This window comes from Mauremys reevesii, linkage group 14 (assembly GCF_016161935.1).
Source record: "Mauremys reevesii isolate NIE-2019 linkage group 14, ASM1616193v1, whole genome shotgun sequence".
Taxonomy (NCBI): Eukaryota; Metazoa; Chordata; order Testudines; family Geoemydidae; genus Mauremys; species Mauremys reevesii.
Window position 1 is genome coordinate 6,373,456 of NC_052636.1, and position 17,917 is coordinate 6,391,372.

At 54.0% G+C, this 17,917-nt stretch overlaps 1 protein-coding gene across 1 annotated transcript in view; it reads right to left on the minus strand.

The window, feature by feature from the left end:
- The window catches only part of LOC120381404 (zinc finger protein 850-like), a gene marked incomplete at both ends in the record, with an annotated part of 157,976 nt that overhangs the window by 23,504 nt on the left and 116,555 nt on the right, over positions 1-17,917 (minus strand). Inside the window, one exon of the mRNA XM_039499594.1 lies at positions 15,913-16,513. Coding sequence (XP_039355528.1) covers positions 15,913-16,513 — 601 coding nt within the window. The remainder of the gene's footprint in view (positions 1-15,912; positions 16,514-17,917) is intronic.

Below are 17,917 nucleotides of genomic sequence, written 5' to 3' on the forward strand. Positions count from 1 at the left end.
GTTCTGCTTCAATCATTTATTGTCTCTCTGTTCTCTCCTTCGCCCCCCAATTCCTCATCTCCAATGTCTCTGCCTTTCTCCTCTTGCTCCCTCTCCCCTGCCCTTTCCAGGAACTCACGCTCTACAGCATTTAGGACAAGCCAGAGCTCCCATGTTCTGCACATGAGCCTGTGTCAGAGGACGTGGGACCCCGGTCAGAACCAGTCACCGGATCAATATGTCCCTTTATGGGCGACTTCTCTGCCTGCTCTGCAATTTACATCTTCCCCCCCCCTGCAAACAGGGTGGGGTACAGCTCTGACTGAGAGGCCTCACAGGAGAAACTTCAGCCCCAAAGACAAATTTGTGTGAAATGCTGAGAAGTGAAGAGCCCCTTCCTCCCCAAATCCCCAGAACTCTAGTGTCACCCCATGGCACCAGCACAGGGAACCCAGTGAGATGGGGTTACAGAATACAAGGGGGGAGGCAGCAGGGAGAGAGGTGACAGGGAATCTCTCTCTTTCCTTCTCTCTTCACTTTCTGTTCTTCTCTTTCCTTCCAGGAACTGCAGTCACAGCAGGGAGGGGTTTGTCTCTTTATCAGGGATCCCTCTGTGTCACGGAGGCTGCACAAGTCATAGATTCTGTGACTTCTGCAGTGGCCCCTGTGGCTGACTCCGTGGCTGCCCAGCAGCTGGCCTGGGGGCAGCTTGAGCAGTGGTTCCAAGGGTGGCAGGAGCAGCCACAGCTCAGTGGCTCCTGGCACCTGTCCCAAGGTGGCCGGAGCAGGGTTGGCCTCTGGGGATCCCCTCACCTGGCAGCATCTGGAGTGGCCAGGGGCGGCTCTAGGAATTTGGCTGCCCCAAGCATGTGCCTGCGGAGGGTCCGCTGGTCCCGCGGCTCCGGTGGACCTCCCACAGGCATGACTGTGGAAGGTCCGCCGGAGTTGCCTGCCGCTCTCCCGGTAAAATGCCGCCCCACGCGCGCGCGCGCTTGGTGCGCTGGGGTATGGAGCCGGCCCTGGGAGTGGCAGTGGGTCCCCAGGGCTTCTCCCCCAGCACATGGTGCCACGGGTCCCCAGGACTCCCTGCGCTCACAGCTGGTGCTACGGACCCCTGGGCCTCCCTCCCAAGATTCAATGAGGGTATTTATGGTATAAGTCATGGCCGGGTCATGGGCAATGAGCGTTTGGTTTTTGCCCGTGATCTGTCCATGACATTTACTAAAAATACCCGTGATTAAATCTTCACCTTCCTCATTATCGATCAAATAAATCGAAATGCCTCCACCTGCAAGTGGATTTAGCCCAGGACCCTCAGAGTCAGCAGCTGTTACGCCCCCACTGAGCTCTCTGGTCAGGTGTCCTAGCACTGGAAGCCTCCTGTTTAGATCCTAAAATAGCGTTTTTGCACCAGGGGGGCTGAAATTTTGGACTGGACATTATAGCTCCACCGTTATTTTACTGAATTGCTTCAAAACAGCAAGTCAAGAAAGTCTCCTAAGTGCCAGGCTCTCTGCCCTGGAAACAGCTGCCCCTGCTCTGCAGGAGTCTGTGTGTTCCACACAGCAACGCACACACCTGCTCCGCACTGATGGGGGGTCAGACAGCGACAGGGTTGGTAACACAAATACTTCAGCCTAGTAACTCCAGGTCCCTTCCTTTCTTTAAATCAGGATGTGCCTGTCAACTGGTAACCATGGTGTTATCTTCACCTTAAAATACCGCTCAGGACATTTTCAGTGAGCCCTGCACCCCATGCCCTGCCTGCAGCCAGCCCCTGTCTCCTGCCAGCCCCGCACGCCCCGACTCCAGCCAACCCCTGCTGCACCCCCCCCGCCTTGCCTCCAGCCAGCCCCGCACCCCCTGCCCTGCCAGCCAGCCCCGCACCCCCTGCCCTGCCTGCAGCCAGCTCTGCAACCCTGCCCTGCCCGCAGCCAGCCCTGCACCCCATGCCCTGCCCGCAGCCAGCCCCTGTCTGCAGCCAGCCCTGCACCCTCTGCCCTGCCCCACCAGCTGCATCCTCCTGCCCTGCCCGCAGCCACGCCCGCACCCGCTGCCCGGCCTGCAGCCAGCCCCTCACCCCCGGCCCTCAGCCAGCCCCTGCCCCACCCCCTGCCCTGTCTCCAGCTAACTCCTGCCGCACCCCTGTGGCCCCACCAAAAGCCAGCCAGCCCCACACACCCCAGCCGTGGACACCCTGCCCTGTCTCCAGCCAACTCCTGCCACACACCCCTGCCTGAAGCCAGCCAGCCTGCCCCACACACCCCTGTCTCCAGCCAGCCCCGCACCTTGCCCTGCCTGCAGCCAGACCCTCACTCCCGTCAGCCCCTGCCCTGCCTCCAGCCAGCCCCATGTCCACTGGTGCCCTGCAGTTCCCAGGGCAGTAACCCTGCACACCTGCTTCAATGAGAGGGCAGGAGCAGCTGGGACCCACACATGTGCACACCCGAGGGTGACCAGACAGCAAGTGTGAAAAATCGGGACAGGGAGGGGGGGGGATAATAGGATCCTAGATAAGAAAAAGACTCCAAAATTGGGACTGTCCCTATAAAATTGGGACATCTGGTCACCCTAGCACACCCCCAGGACTCCTGGGTTCCATTGCTGGGTTTCCTATTGGTTCCACTGCTGGTTGTTTTCCTTTTCCTGGGGGACTCTGGGCAAGTTGCTCCCCCCTCTAGGGCTCCGTCCCCAGCAGGCAAATGGGGAGTTCATACCTTCCCGCTATTGGAAAGTGCTGGGAGAATCCCCCAGCCAAAGCAGCATCTGACCATTCAAGGTCGGAGCGCGCTGCCGAGGAGGAGGAGTGTTTGGCTCTGGGGTTTCACTTCAGCCCAGTCTAGAGAGAGGGGCCCAGCCATGGGGTTTGGCTCAAGAAGACCAAGTCTCCAATTTTTTAAGGGTGTTTTGAATTCCAATCCTGAGCTCCAAAGTGCTTGGTGTCAGTTGCACATTTTAGAACGATACTCTCCACTCCATTTTCCAAATCATAATTCATACTGTTTACCCACCTCCAGTAGGCCTGTGACCCTGCCAAAGAAGGAAAGAGGATTGGTTTGGAATGATTTGTTTTTGATAAATCCATGCTCCCTCGTGCTAAGAACCAAATTATCCTGTAGGTGCTGCTGACAAACTGAGTGTTTAATAATGTATTCCAGTATCTCTCCAGCTGTGGAAGTGAGGCTGGCTAGTCTGTAAGTCCCAGGGGTCTCTTTGTTCCCCTTTGAAAGCTAGGTCCTGTCTTGTTCATGGATGGGAAGATGTTCTTTTTCAGGGATCTCAGACGAGAACTGGGGCACAACACCTGGTTTGTTAAAGCCACAAAAATGGAGGCAGGAACCTCTTCTCTCCTGCTGGCAAAGAACCCCAGGTACTGAAAAGACAGGGACTCACACCCCTGAATGGGCTTTAGAAAAGGCAATGGTTAAAAAGCTTGGCCCCGACCATTTCTTGTTTCCACAGACTAGACATTTTAGCAAACTTTAGAATTCCTTGGTGCTAAACACCGTGAAACACCCCTTTCTCCTTCACAGAGGGCTTTATCGCCGCTTATCTCACTCAGGCTCATGACTGCCCAGAGTTCGAGAACTGTCCCTGTTCCCATTGGGCAGATGGGGAGGAGCCTGAGGTATAGAGAAGGGAAGTGACCTGTCAGCAGATGGATCAGAGTGAACAGGTTTCAGACCTCGAGGAGGCTCTTACCTTCTAAACAGGGATGGCTGTTTTCTAGTAAAATCACTAAAAGGGAAGGAGAAAACTCGAAAGAGGTTCCTCCTGGCGCTCACGTCTGTGAACCCAAATACTCTCTCAGTCCTCAGAGAGAGACCTGGAGAAGGAGACTTGCTGCAGCAAAGCCACAGGGGTCTCTGAGGTTTCCCTGGCCCTTCGCCCCTGTCCTGCCTGGCTGATGTCAGCATCTCTCTGTGAGGTCACCACCTCCCCACCACCTTGGACCAATAGTCTGAGGTCCTGCCAAAGGCCTTTGTGATGTCACTGCCACACCCCTCCCTTGCTGGGCCAATGTCCTGCCCCTGGCCAGGCACTTTGGAGGTTTGAGCTACTCCCTGTGGATCACCCCACTCAAGGAGCGTTCATTCTAGTCAGCAACCCGGCTAGACAGGAAAACATCAGACGCTGCTCCCAATGCTACACTCAGTTTTTCAGAAATTAGTTGACTTTATGGCCAGAAGAGACCATTAGAGCATCTAATCTGACCCCCTGCATATCACAGGCCTCCTGTATGACACAATAGTGAGTTTATTACGCAGGGTCCACCCCTCCCTCACTGTGAATAGTACATGAACCAGCCTTGTAATGGAGCTGAGATTTCCCAAGAACTTCAAGCAAAATACACCAGTTTCATAAAACAGATTTATTAACTACAGAAAGATGGAGTTTTAAGGATTATAAGTGGTAGGCATAAAGAGCAAAGTAAGTTACCATGGAAATTAAAGATAAATTCACAATCTAAACTTTACACCTGATTACACTAGGCCGTAGTTCGGTTGTGCCACAGGAAGGCTTAATGCTCGAGCTGCAGTGCATGCTGGGCAGGCTTAAGGCCGGGCTCCCCATGGCAGGAGAGAAGAAGACGACTTTGCTCACAGCCAGCGCCCTGCCCCCACTCTCAAGTCATTAATGGCTCCCCCAGGTCAGCCCGAATGGAGCAGCGGTTTTCACTCCACGAAGTCCACTTATGGCTTACAGGCAACTCCCAGACCCACCATGTCGGCCAGAAAGGAGCCCACTCAGCCTCGCCATTGCTGCTTTTCCTTCCCCCCAGAACCTCGCTTCTCCTGGGCTGCAAGGAGCCATCCCTGGGAAGCCAAGAGGCAGGCACAGGATACTGCCTCCCAGTAGCCAACCGCACCTCCCCCGGCTTTGCAGAACGAATGGTGATGCTCTACTAACCCCATTTAGCCGCAATGATGTGCTTACTTTCTGCCCTGCCTTCCTCAGCTTGACTTTCCTCTTTTCCCCCATTCCTGCCTCACTTCCTCCTTTGGCAAGTCACGCAGAGGAGGCCAGCAGGAAGAGCCGGCCTCCACCGGCCAACCTCCAACAGCAGAGGAGGCCAAGCCACAAGCCTCCAAAAGGTGACACGCCGCACTCCTCTAGGTTCTCAGCCTGACGCCAAGGTGCTTTCTCCACTGCTGTCAGCACCCTCTGTCATGCAGGGGTTGGAGTTATCCCAGGGACAGGCCAATAGGAGAAGGAGGAGCATCTTCCTGAACAGCAAGGGGATCTGGCAAAAGGAAGCCAGCATGTTTCTGCCTGGTTTTGAACCAGGGACTTTTTGCGTGTTAGGTAAATACAATAACCACTACACTACAGAAACTCCATCTGCTTGGTTCTTGCTCACCCTGGCACAGACCGATGGACAAACCTGGAGAAAGTGGTGACAGCCCTTCGATGGGTCAGCTGGCAGAGCAGAGGACTGGAGCCGGCGCTCAGGAAGTCGTCCTTACGTCGCCCTTGTGACTCCAGCTTGAGGGAGAGCTTCTTTTTCTTCCCCTTGCTGACAAAGAGCAAGAGAAGAATGAAAGGTCAGGGGGGCCAACTCGGTGCAGAAGCCCATGCTGCCTTTTCCTGCTGCATAGCCTGAAATGAGGGACTTGTGGCAGTTAAAGGCACTGCTGCACTTTCAGAAAACATCCCACCCGTGCACAAAGGGGATAGAAGAGCCTGTTAGTCTAGCACGCTCCCAACTGAACTACTTCAGCAGCTGCTCGGTTTCTTTTGGCCTATTACTTTTCTGTCTGGGATGTTGTTGTCAGCTGTGGCACAGAAAAAGGACGTCATTGCGAGCGGCCCATGAAGACAAGATTCACTTTTGCCTTCCTTGCTCGGCTTTACTTGCTTTCTCGCCCTATTCCTGCCTTAGTTCCTGGGTTTCCTGAAGGCGACAGGGGCCAGCAGTAACAGGAGGAAGTTGGGCAGCTAGACCCTGGTGACAAAAGTCCTGCCACCACTTGCCACCCCACTCTCTTCTCCCAGCGTCACATATTGGCCACCACGGACTTGGGGCCCAGCAGCGCAACGGAAGGCAGTGGACAGAGCCACCCTTGCCTTGGAGCTCCGGCTCATTAAACCACATCTTCAGTTGCTGATGGCCAATGAGAGACCGACATCGCTTGCTATTTTAGCACTTGGAAATGCCATTGGTCAGTCACTGGATCTCTGTAATGCTGTTACAGAACAAAGGAAAATAGAATCTCAGTGTGACATTCTATACCTTTGGGGGAGCGGCTGTAACTCCCATAATCCTCATTTTCATATCATCGTGATCTTACATATAGAGCATGACTTGTAAGGTATCAGGGAAAGGATATGATCTGCTGAAAGTCACTTCTCTACCCATAGATGTATACCATTCATGCATATGAAGTTATGAGAATTGTGCAGTGTGATTGTCACTGTGCTGTAAGGTGGGGGAGTCAGCCAAATATTAGCTTCCCAGTGGCAACAGCAAGGAAAGTAACCAACACCCGGACAGGGTGTCAAACAACCCATCAACAGCCATTGCCCAGCAAAGGAGCTACAATGCAATGACTCACCTGCATGAGGACACCCCAGGGAATTGCTCAGACTTGCTTGGAGAGACGCAGTGATGCTCACCTGACTCTGAAGGGGCGGGAGGGCAAAGCCATGAGGAAGAAAGGACATGATAAAAGGAGAGACATTTGCCAGGCTTTATCTCTCTCTGCCACCTACATCTACAGACACCCCACCAAGCAACTGAAGCGCTGATGAAGGGAGAGCCTGGCTGAAAAGCCACCAGCCAGCCTGTGGTGAGGAGTATCTAAGTTTGTAAGGGTACTGAAAGGGTTAAGATCAGCTTAGAATTAAAAGCAATGAGGAGTCCGATGGCACCTTAAGGACTAACAGATTTATTTGGGCATAAGCATTCGTGGGTAAAAAGCCCACTTCTTCAGATGCATGGAGTGAAAATTGCAGATAGAGGCATAAATATAGATTGGAACATGAAGTGACGGGAGTTACCGTACAAGGGGAGAACCAGTGTTGAAGGCTAATTCAGTCAGGGTGGATGTGGTCCTCTCCCCATAATTGATGGGGAGGTGTCAATACCAAGAGAGGGAAAATTGCTTTTGTCGTGAGCCAGCTACTCCCAGTCCTTATTGAAGCTCAAATTAATGGTGTTAAGTTTGCAAATCAATTGTAACTCTGCAATTTCTCTTTGAAGTCTGTTTTTGAGGGTTTTTTGAATGGCTACTTTGAATTATTGGGTGTGAATGTGTAAAGGTGCTATTGACTATACAAGGTCCATATGGTCTTGTGATTTGGATCCCTGGTTTTCACCCAGGCAGCCTGGGTTCCATTCCCATTGTGGGAACAATGCAGAGCTTTTGCTCAGAGGGGAGGCAGGAAATGAAAGGAATGGGAAGGGATCCTGCCAGCAGGGGAGTTGGACAGTGTTGGGAGGGGACCCCAGAAGTGGGGGTGGGGCAGTGGTCTGGGGGGAGATGAGGGAAGGATCCCAGCTCTGTGGGAAGTTGACATTCTGGAGAGCACTGGCCTGGCATGAGTGGTGGGAAGAGTGAGTGTGTTCCTCTAAACTCACCACCAGCAGACTAGGCAGGCTTGGAAGAATTACGTATTTGTTGGTAAATGTCAATTTCTGTGTAAACACAGAACCCAAATGGCAAAATCTTTCCATCGATGATAATCAAAAACAACAGATGGGCAAAGTAAGAAACATGTTGCTTGAGAACTTATCCTGTTCTAATCCTCTAGGGTTCCCTTTTGCCTTAGGCACCACCACGTGGGCATTTAATATTCCTCCTCATTTTCACACAGACACACAATTTCCTTTGCACAGATCCATGAACAGCAAAACCTCCCTGTGTCTATTGTCTGAGCCAGGCCATTCGATTCCACTGAAACCTTCTCTCCTGCAACGGCAATCGTCAGACAGAGCGGATGCATCCACCTTCCCCCTGGCAGTGAGATATTCACTCTCCTCTTCATGCTGCTTTTGTTATTCCATGAGCCATCAAGGATGGAATAAAAAGCTGAGTTTCTCCAGGTTGAGGAAAGAAAGGAGCCACCAACGCCCTCAAAAATCTCAGTGCCCAGAGAAAACCTGCCTCTGTTATTGGACTCCCAGAGGTGCTGGCAATACAACGGGAAAAGGGACTGTGTCTGAATTGCCAAGGCAGGGAATGAACAATCTACAGCAACATCATTAACCACAGACACACTCTAGCCATGCTCCAGCCACTGGGAAATGGGCAGGAACTCTGGCTGTTCAGCCATGGCCACACGTACAGAGCTGCACAGCAGTGAGTGTGCTGGGAAGCTGGTCTGAGCAAACAATTTGTAATGACCCTTCAGTGAGAACAGAACCAGAGTGTAGAACAGCCCTGTGTTAAGTGGTTGTGGCTGAGGCCTTAGGTAGCTGGGCTAACAAACCATGGGGGCCTTTCTGTGAAGGTTTGATCCTTGCCAGCTAGACAAGGCCGGTGTGTGGTGTCTCCATGGCTGTACTTTCAGGGTCTGATCACAACAGTGCCATAGGGAGCCAAGCCTAGACATATTCAGAGGCTAAGGACAGGTCAATATTTCAAACAGTGAGTCTATGCTGCTGCAGCTCAGTAATGGAGATGCTCTATGCCAGGAGTTTCTCAAATGTCCTTTCACTGCAACCTCCTTCTGCCAAAATAACTTAATACGTAGCCCTGGAAAGAGGGACCAAGCCCCTCCACTCGGGAGTGCCAAGACTGAGCCCCAGTGGGAGGCAAAACCAAAGCCTGAGGATTCAGCCCTGAGTTGGGGGGCTCAGACTTTTGGCTTCAGCCCCAGGACCCAACAAGTCTTATGCCAGCCCTGGTGACCCCATTAAAACAGAGTCACAACCCACTTTGCTTTCCTGATCCACAGCTTAAGAACCACTGCTCCATGCTGGGGGAGTTGTCCTGTTGGTGTAGTCAATCCACTTCCCCAGGAGGTGGCAGCTCTGTCATGGGGAGAAGCTATATCAGTGGGTGTGCAAGCTGTGGTGTTTACCACATTTAAAGTTTAATCAAACCCCATTTTTAAAACCACCTGTGGTCTGGGAATGGCAAAGGAGCTCGATGAAGCAGGGTCTGTCCTTCAAAGTCCTGGAGATCACGATTCCATATTCCTGTTGTAATGGGGTATAGCTCAGGGTAGAGTGTTTGATTGCAGATCAAGTGGTCTTTTGTTCAAACCCAGGTGCCCTCTTGAAAAAAATTTCATTTCTATTCTCCATTATGTTCAGGAGCTCCACCGTACACGGATGCTTGAAATGAATGTGAACACTCAACATTTCACTGTCCAAATGCATAAAAACCTAGCAAACCTGTCCATCAGCTGAAATCAGTTCCAATCCTCTAAGTGTCTAGTTTATGTTTTCATCAATTAAACAAAGGTATCATTCCCTGAAGCAGAGCACAAGTTTGAAATACAGGCAGCATAGAGCCAATATTCATAACGTCAACTACAAAAAACGATACACATCTAGAGATAGCATCATTATAATCTGCCAGTCAGAACCTCTCCATAGACCCCTTACACGACCACTTCTCTGTAATATTGGCTGCAAATATTGGTGGTCGAAATGGTGATCTATACAGTTACAGATTATATCAATAACTTCACAGGAGGTGACACAGCATCAGCGAGACTGATACTGGAATACTGCCTCCAGTTTTGGTGTCCTCGTTTGAAAAAGATGTTGTGAAATTGGAGCTGGGGCAGCAAAGAGCCACCTAATGTTCTGAGGACTGGAAAAAATACCTTCTAGTGAGCTATTGAAAGAGCTCAACCTGATTAGCTTATCAAAAGAAGATTGAACGGTGACTTCATTGAAGGGCCTTAATGGAGAGAAAAGATTGGGTATTTAAGGGCTCTTTAATCTAGCAGAGAAAGGCATAAGACCCAATGGCTAGAAGGTGAAGACAGATAAATTCATATTACAACTAAGGCACAAAAATTCAACAGCGAGGATGATTCACCACAGAACAAGCTACCAAGGAAAGTGGTGGATTCTCCATCTCCTGATGTCATTTTATGAAGACAAGATGCCTTTCTGGAATGTGTTTGCCCCCAAAGTAGCTATTGTGTCATACAGGAGACCTGTGATATGCAGGGGGTCAGATTAGATGCTCTAATGGTCTCTTCTGGCCATAAAGTCGACTAATTTCTGAAAAAATGAGTGTAGCACTGGGAGCAGCGTCTGATGTTTCCCTGTCTAGCCGGCTTGCTGCCTATAACGAACGCTCCTGGAGTGGGGTGATCCACAGGGAGTAGCTCAAACCTCCAAAGTGCCTGGCCAGAGGCAGGACATTAGCCCAGCAAGGAGGGTGTGGCAGTGACATCACAAAGGCCTTTTGCAGGATCTTAGCCTATTGGTCCAAGGTGGTGGGGAGGTGGTGACCTCACAGAGAGATGCTGACATCAGCCAGGCAGGACAGGGGCGAGGGGCCAGGGAAATCTCAGAGACCCCTGTGGCTTTGCTCCAGCAAGTCTCCTTCTCCAGATCTCTCTCTGAGGACTGAGGGAGTATTCGGGTTCACGGACGTGAGCGCCAGGAGGAACCTCTTTCGAGTTTTCTCCTTCCCTTTCAGTGATTTTACTAGAAAACAGCCGTCCCTGTTTAGAAGGTAAGAGCCTCCTGGAGGTTTGAAACCTGTTCAGTCTGATCCATCTGGTGACAGTTGAATTCTAGGCATGGAAAACACGAGCTTAAGGAGGCAGAATTTTATTCTGCACCTGGGATTTTGTCCCTTAGAATCACTGGGGACATTAGGGTTTGTTCTTTTTGTTTCCCCTCTTCCTCCCTCCTCTTTTTCTCTTGCTTCCTTTGTCCTTTTACCTGTTCCCCTCCCAACACCAGGAGGTGTGTGTGTGTGTGTGTGTGTTGCGGGGGAGGGCTCTGCAGCTCCCACTGTGGGAGGTCCACCCAAAAATGTGGGGCTGAAATAGTGCTTGGGCAGTGATCCCCACCAGTGACCTGGGCCATCCTTTTGGCTCGCTGGTGAGAACCCTCAGCCTCCCGCCCTCAGTCTCTCCTGATTGGCTGAGCAGGGGTTATTGACAGGAGGAGACTCTGGTCCTTCTTGTTCTCTTTCAGGACCAAGGAAATAAGTCAGAACCAGTTACCAGGGAGGGGCTGGGGCAGCTGGGAGCAGGGGTTGCGGGGCACAGGGAGGGGCTGGGGCAGCTGGGAGCGGGGGTGTTGCGGGGGCACAGGGAGGGGCTGGGGCAGCTGGGAGCGGGAGGTTGCGGGGCACAGGGAGGGCTGGGGCAGCTGGGAGCCGGGAGATTGCGGGGCTGGGGCAGCTGGGAGCGGGGGGGGTTGCGGGGCACAGGGAGGGGCTGGGGCAGCTGGGAGCGGGGGCGGGTTGCGGGGCACAGGGAGGGGCGGGGGCAGCTGGGAGCGGGGGTTGCGGGGCACAGGGAGGGGCTGGGGCAGCTGGGAGCGGGGTTGCGGGGCACAGGGAGGGGCTGGGGCAGCTGGGAGCAGGGGGCTGCGGGGCACAGGGAGGGGCTGGGGCAGCTGGGAGCCAGGGGTGTTGCGGGGCACAGGGAGGGGCTGGGGCAGCTGGGAGCAGGGGGCTGCGGGGCACAGGGAGGGGCTGGGGCAGCTGGGAGCAGGGGGTTGCAGGGCACAGGGAGGGGCTGGGGCAGCTGGGAGCAGGGGGTTGCAGGGCACAGGGAGGGCTGGGGCAGCTGGGGAGGGGTTGCAGGGCACGGGGACGGGCTGGGGCAGCTGGGAGCGTGGGCGGGTTGCGGGGCACGGGAGGGCTGGGGCAGCTGGGAGCAGGGGTTGCAGGGCACAGGGAGGGGCTGGGGCAGCTGGGAGGTTGTGGGGGCACAGGGAGGGGCTGGGGCAGCTGGGAGCGGGGGTTGCGGGGCACAGGGAGGGGCTGGGGCAGCTGGGAGCGGGGTTGCGGGGCATGGGGAGGGGCTGGGGCAGCTGGGAGCAGGGGTTGGGGCTGGGAGGGGCTGGGGCAGCTGGGAGGCGGGGCACAGGGAGGGGCTGGGGCAGCTGGGAGGCTGGGGTTGCAGGGCACAGGGAGGGCTGGGGCAGCTGGGAGCGGGGAGGCGCCGGGAGGAAGGAGGCAGGAGCCGGGAGGAGAACAAAGAACTGGGACCATCAGCCCCCGGCAGCTCCTGAGAGACCAGACGCTGCTGCCTCCATCGGGAGCTGGGAGCTAAGCAGCTGCTGCTTCCCCAGCGGGGTCTGTGCCGGGGGGAGCCCGCATTAACCCCTCCCAGGCCCGGCCGGGGGCTTCTCCGGCTAGTAACCGCCCGGGCTCTGCTGAGGCTCCCGGTGGCGGAGCCCGGGGCGGGCAGGTCCCGGCTCTGCGGTGCCCCATCGCTGCCCCCAGGGGCCCGGAGCTGCTGCAGCGCTGAGGCCGGGAGGATCCTTCCGCAGCGAGTCTGAGCCGCCCCCGGCTCTGCTGTGCCCGGTACCGGGGTGAAGCGGGTCCCCGCCCGGTGACCCCTTCCCGCCAGGGCGGGCGGGGCAGCCGCGGGAGAGACCCGGGCAGGCGGTGACCCGGCTCCCAGCCCGGGGCAGGGCGCTAGGGAAGGGGAGGACGGGAGGGTGTGAGGAGAAATTAGAGGGGGCAGGTTCCCAGATCTCTGCCCCCCCCCCCCCCCCCACTCACGGCAGCCTACCAGCCCAGGGTCACAGGCCGGTGTCCGATGTGAGGGGCCGAGAGGGGAAGAACCAGCCCCAGACTCTCCCTGTTCCCCTGCGGCAGGAGTGCGCTGCCCTGGGGGCAGGGAGGGGACCCAAAGGGGCTCCTTTGGGTCTGGTCGGGACCAGGGTTTGATTCACACCCTGTTGCTGGGAGGGCTTCAAAATGTCTTGGTTTGTTACTGCTGCTGGGGGGAGCACAAGGGGGAAAGGAGGGGCCAGGGGCCAGGTCTGTGCTGCACTGTGGGGACTGAGCATGTTCCCAGCCTGGCAGAATCTACAATCTCTGTCTGCAGGGAAAGGGCCTGGGGGAATCGTGATGTGAAATGAACTGAAGCCTGTTCTGAAACCTCCACAACTGCCCTTCTTGCCCTGCCAGGCTGCACAGTGACGCTCATCCCAGCCTCCCATGGGACAGGAGAAATGGCTGTAGTGGAGCCAGCTCAGGTAGGGGTTATTGGGGGGTTGCTGGTGGGTTCCTGCAGGAGGGGGAGGGGCAGGAAATACTGAAGAGGTGGCAACTTCTGGGGAGTTAGGTCTGGGTGAGGATAGGGAGTGGGGACAGAGTGTGACAAACCTGCTGGGACTTGTCCTAGGACCAATCCTATTCAATTTATTCATAAATGATCTGGAGAAAGGGGTAAACAGTGAGGTGGCAAAGTTTGCAGATGATACTAAACTGCTCAAGATAGTTAAGACCAAAGCATATTGTGAAGAACTTCCAAAAGAGCTCACAAAACTAAGTGATTGGGCAACAAAATGGCAAATGAAATTTAATGTGGATAAATGTCAAGTAATGCACATGGGAAAAAATAACCCCAACTATACATACAACATGATGGGGGCAAATTTAGCTACAACGAGTCAGGAAAAATATCTTGGAGTCATCGTGGATAGTTCTCTGAAGATGTCCACGCAGTGTGCAGAGGCGGTCAAAAAAGCAAACAGGATGTTAGGAATCATTAAAAAGGGGATAGAGAATGAGACTGAGAATATATTATTGTCCTTATATAAATCCATGGTACGCCCACAGCTCGAATACTGTGTACAGATGTGGTCTCCTCACCTCAAAAAAGATATTCTAGCACTAGAAAAGGTTCAGAAAAGGGCAACTAAAATGATTAGGGGTTTGGAGAGGGTCCCATACGAGGAAAGATTAAAGAGGCTAGGACTCTTCAGCTTGGAAAAGAGGAGACTAAGGGGGGATATGACAGAGGTCTATAAAATCATGAGTGATGTGGAGAAAATGGATAAGAAAAAGTTATTTACTTATTCCGATAATACGAGAACTAGGGGTCACCAAATGAAATTAATAGGCAGCAGGTTTAAAACAAATAAAAGGAAGTTCTTCTTCACGCACAGTCAACTTGTGGAACTCCTTTCCTGAGGAGGTTGTGAAGGCTAGGACTATAACAATGTTTAAAGGGACTGGATAAATTCATGGTGGCTAAGTGCATAAATGGCTATTAGCCAGGATGGGTAAACGGTGTCCCTAGCCTCCGTTCGCAGGGCCGACTCTAGACCCCAGCGCCAAGCGCGGCGTGTGGGCGGCATTTTGCCGGCAGAGGCGGCAGGCGGCTCCAGCGGACCTTCGCAGTCATGCCTGCGAGAGGTCCACGGGCCGCGGGACAGCGGACCTGCCGCAGGCATGACTGCGGAGGTCCGTTGGTCCCACGGCTCGGTTGGACCTGCAGCAGGCCTGACTGCGGAAGCTCCACCGGAGCCGCGGGACCAACGGACCCTCCGCAGGCACGGCTGCAAGAGGACACCAGGAGCCGCGGGATCGGTGCCCTGTAGCGCCCCCTGCGGCGCGCCCCCTGCGACGTGCTGCCCTGCTTGAGGCGGCCAAATTCTTAGAGCCGCCCCTGTCTGTTCATCAGAGGATGGAGATGGATGGCAGGAGAGAGATCACTTGATCATTGCCTGTTAGGTTCACTCCCTCAGGGGCACCTGGCATTGGCCACTGTTGGTAGACAGATACTGGGCTAGATGGACCTTTGGTCTGACCCAGTACAGCTGTTCTTATGTTAACATGGGCCTAGATCCTCAAAAGAAACACTTGGGTGTTGGGGGAGAGAATTCCCTAATTTGTGAAACAGGAAACAGACAAAGCAACTCCCTGGGCAGGGCTGGGAAAACTGACCAGACTTCCAGTGCTGAACCCTCAGCCTGCTAGCCAGGGGCTGGTGTGACATGGAAAGGGGGCACTCGGCAGGGAGGTGTAGGGAAGATGTCCCAGCCCCTCACGCTCAGGCACAAGTTAACAGTTCTGGGGTGATGGGGAAGGATGGAATGTCTGAGTCGCCCCATCTCCTTCCAGTGTCACAGAGCCTAAAATGACCCTTATTTCCCTGACATTGCTCCAGCTCTTCTTCATATTTAAATATATTTTAAATGAGAAAAAAAGTCAACAAAATAACTACCCTGGATTGTGCAGAACAGCAATGTGAGAACAACTGGGAAGGAGACAATCTCTCCTCAAAGAGGAACTTGACGTGTCTAACAGTAACTTTGCACTGGCATGAGGAGTATAAATGTGAATCTCCAGGTTTGTTTAGAAAAGGAAATGTGATGACGGTTAGCTCAGACAGGAGGAAACGTGCAGGATAACTCCACCGACTATCCATGGCCCATGTCTTTAGTGCAAGAATAGTTCTCTTTTTACATCAGGAAAGTGAACTCAAGCTAGCTAACTCCATGGCAACCACAGTGATGAGACCCAGGTAGATTTTATCTCAACGTAGCTGGTTGAAGACACCCCCCATCTCCCCCACCTGGGGAGATGACATTTCTGGTAGAAAGGACACACACTCCAATGACTCGAAGGACAATGGAGTTGATACAAAGGACCACAGGATCCACCCCAAAGATGGCCCACTTTTGAAGCTTGCCAACTCATGTGTGGGAGCTGAGGAACTACAGTGTGCAAAAGATGCAAACAGCCTTAACACTCACTACCTGGGAACTGTCAAAAGAATTAAAGAAAAATCTCTGACAGCTCTAGAGAAGGTTTTATGAAGTTCATCTCCTTTACGGATTCTCTGATGTTTAGAAAGGCCTGAACTATGAGTGAAGCTTTTCCCACACTCACAGCATTCATAGGGTCTCTCTCCGGTGTGGACTCTGTAATGTGTAACAAGGGTTGAGCTCCGAGAGAAGCTTTTCCCGCACTCACTGCATTCATAGGGTTTCTCTCCTGTTTGGACTCTCTGGTGAGAGATAAGAGAAGAGGTGAGTGAAACTTTTCCCGCACTCACTGCATTCATAGGGTCTCTCTCCTGTGTGGATCCTCTGATGCATAGTAAGGTGTGAGCTCTGAGAGAAGCTTTTTCCACACTCGCAACATTCATAGGGTTTCTCTCCTGTGTGGACTCTCTGGTGAGAGATAAGGGAGGAGAATTGACTGAAACTTTTCCCGCACTCACGGCATTCATAGGGTCTCTCTCCTGTGTGGATCCTCTGATGCATAGTAAGGTTTGAGCTCCGAGAGAAGCTTTTTCCACACTCGCAACATTCGTAGGGTTTCTCTCCCGTGTGCGTTGTCTGATGAGAGATAAGGGCTGATCTCTGAGTGAAGCTTTTCCCGCACTTGCAGCATTCGTAGGGTCGCTCTTCTGTGTGGATTCTCTGATGAGAGATAAGGGCTGATCTCTGAGTGAAGCTTTTCCCGCACTCACAGCATTCATAGGGTCTTTCTCCTCTGTGTATTTGCTGATGCCTACTAAGGGCTGAGGTATGATTGAAGCGTTTCCCACACTCACAGCATTCGTAGGGTCTCTCTTTCGTGTGGATTATCTCATGTCGAATAAGGGCTGAGCGGTAATGGAAGTTTTTCCCACACTCACTACACGTAGTCTCTCGCTTTTCCATGAGGATTTTCTCCTGGGACGTAGTTTCCTTGAGGTCCCTGTGAGTTCCCTGACAATTAATGGGTTCATCCACTCTCTTCTCTGAGTGGTTTCCCTGCTCTCTCTCTGGTCTGGGGTAATTTTCACCAGCTTTTCCCTGCTCACAGGGGCTGGACACATTCCCTTTGGATCTTCGCAGCAATTCCCCATTTGCTTCGGCGAGCTCAGCATCTTCCTGGTGAGGATTCTGCTCCTCGCTCTCCCTCACCACCCCATCACCTGCTAGAAGAGAGGAGAAATCTCAGAATTGGGGATGGAAAGGCAGAGAGCAAACCCAAGTAAGTGCTGGAGAGACAGAAAATAAAAATCGGGGACTGAACTCCCCGTAACTCTTCCCCACAGGGGACAGTGGAGGGGATCAATTCTGCTCCCCACCCAGGACTGGCCTTTAGGGGGGGCCGTACGGGTGCCCCACCCAAGGGGGTGCCGGGCACAGGGTTTGGATTCCCACCTGACCTGCTGCCGAGAGGCTCGCTGGGCTGATGAAAGCGGCACAGGAGGCAGATAAGCAGCTGTGTGGGGGAGTGGGAGAGACCTGAGCTGCAGGGGAAATTGGACGACCAGCCGTCAGAGCCAGGTGACTGCTCCGGAGCAGAGGGGCCCCTCTCCGCCCTGCTCCATGTGTGCAGCTGCTGCTGTTCCTGTCCCCCCACCCTCCGTTCACCCCCGGAGTCGCCCCGTCCACCCCCGACTGGGAGCATCCTCCTGACTGCTCTGCAGGGGGGAGGTGCTGATTGATGGTGGGGTGTCCCCCTCCCCCCCACCCAGGTACCCGATTTCCACTGAGCCAGGGTGACGGGACAGGGGGAATCTGTGTGTGCTGCTGCCTCTCTGGGGCCGGAGCTGCCGGCAGCTGCTTGTGTCTGAACAAGCCTAGTTCAGGCTCCTGACCCTGAGAACTTTCTTAAAGAGACAGTGCGCTCACTCACTCAGGCACACACAGTCCTTCACCATACACACACTCCTTCAAATCCTCCCCTTAACACACACACACCCACCCAGGGCTCCTGCATCCAGGTCACTTCCCCACCTGGGGTGCTGAGACATCAGGAGCAGCTGCTCTCCTGCCCTCCCCTTACACAGCCTGCAGGGAAAGTGACCTGGGTGCAGGAAGCCCTGACGTGGCTCCTTGCTCCCCTCTCCAAGCCCCCCAGGGCTGTGTGGGGCGGGGGAGCAGCAGTCCAGTGGGGGAGCAAGCGAGCAGCAATGCCAGCTGCTTTGTGCATCCAGGTCAGGTTCCCCACTTGGGTGCAGGGGGGTGCCGGGGTTAGAGGCAAAGGGGGCACAGTGCAGGGGTTGAGGGCACAGGAGAGTGGTGCAGGGGGTAGCAGTGAAGGGC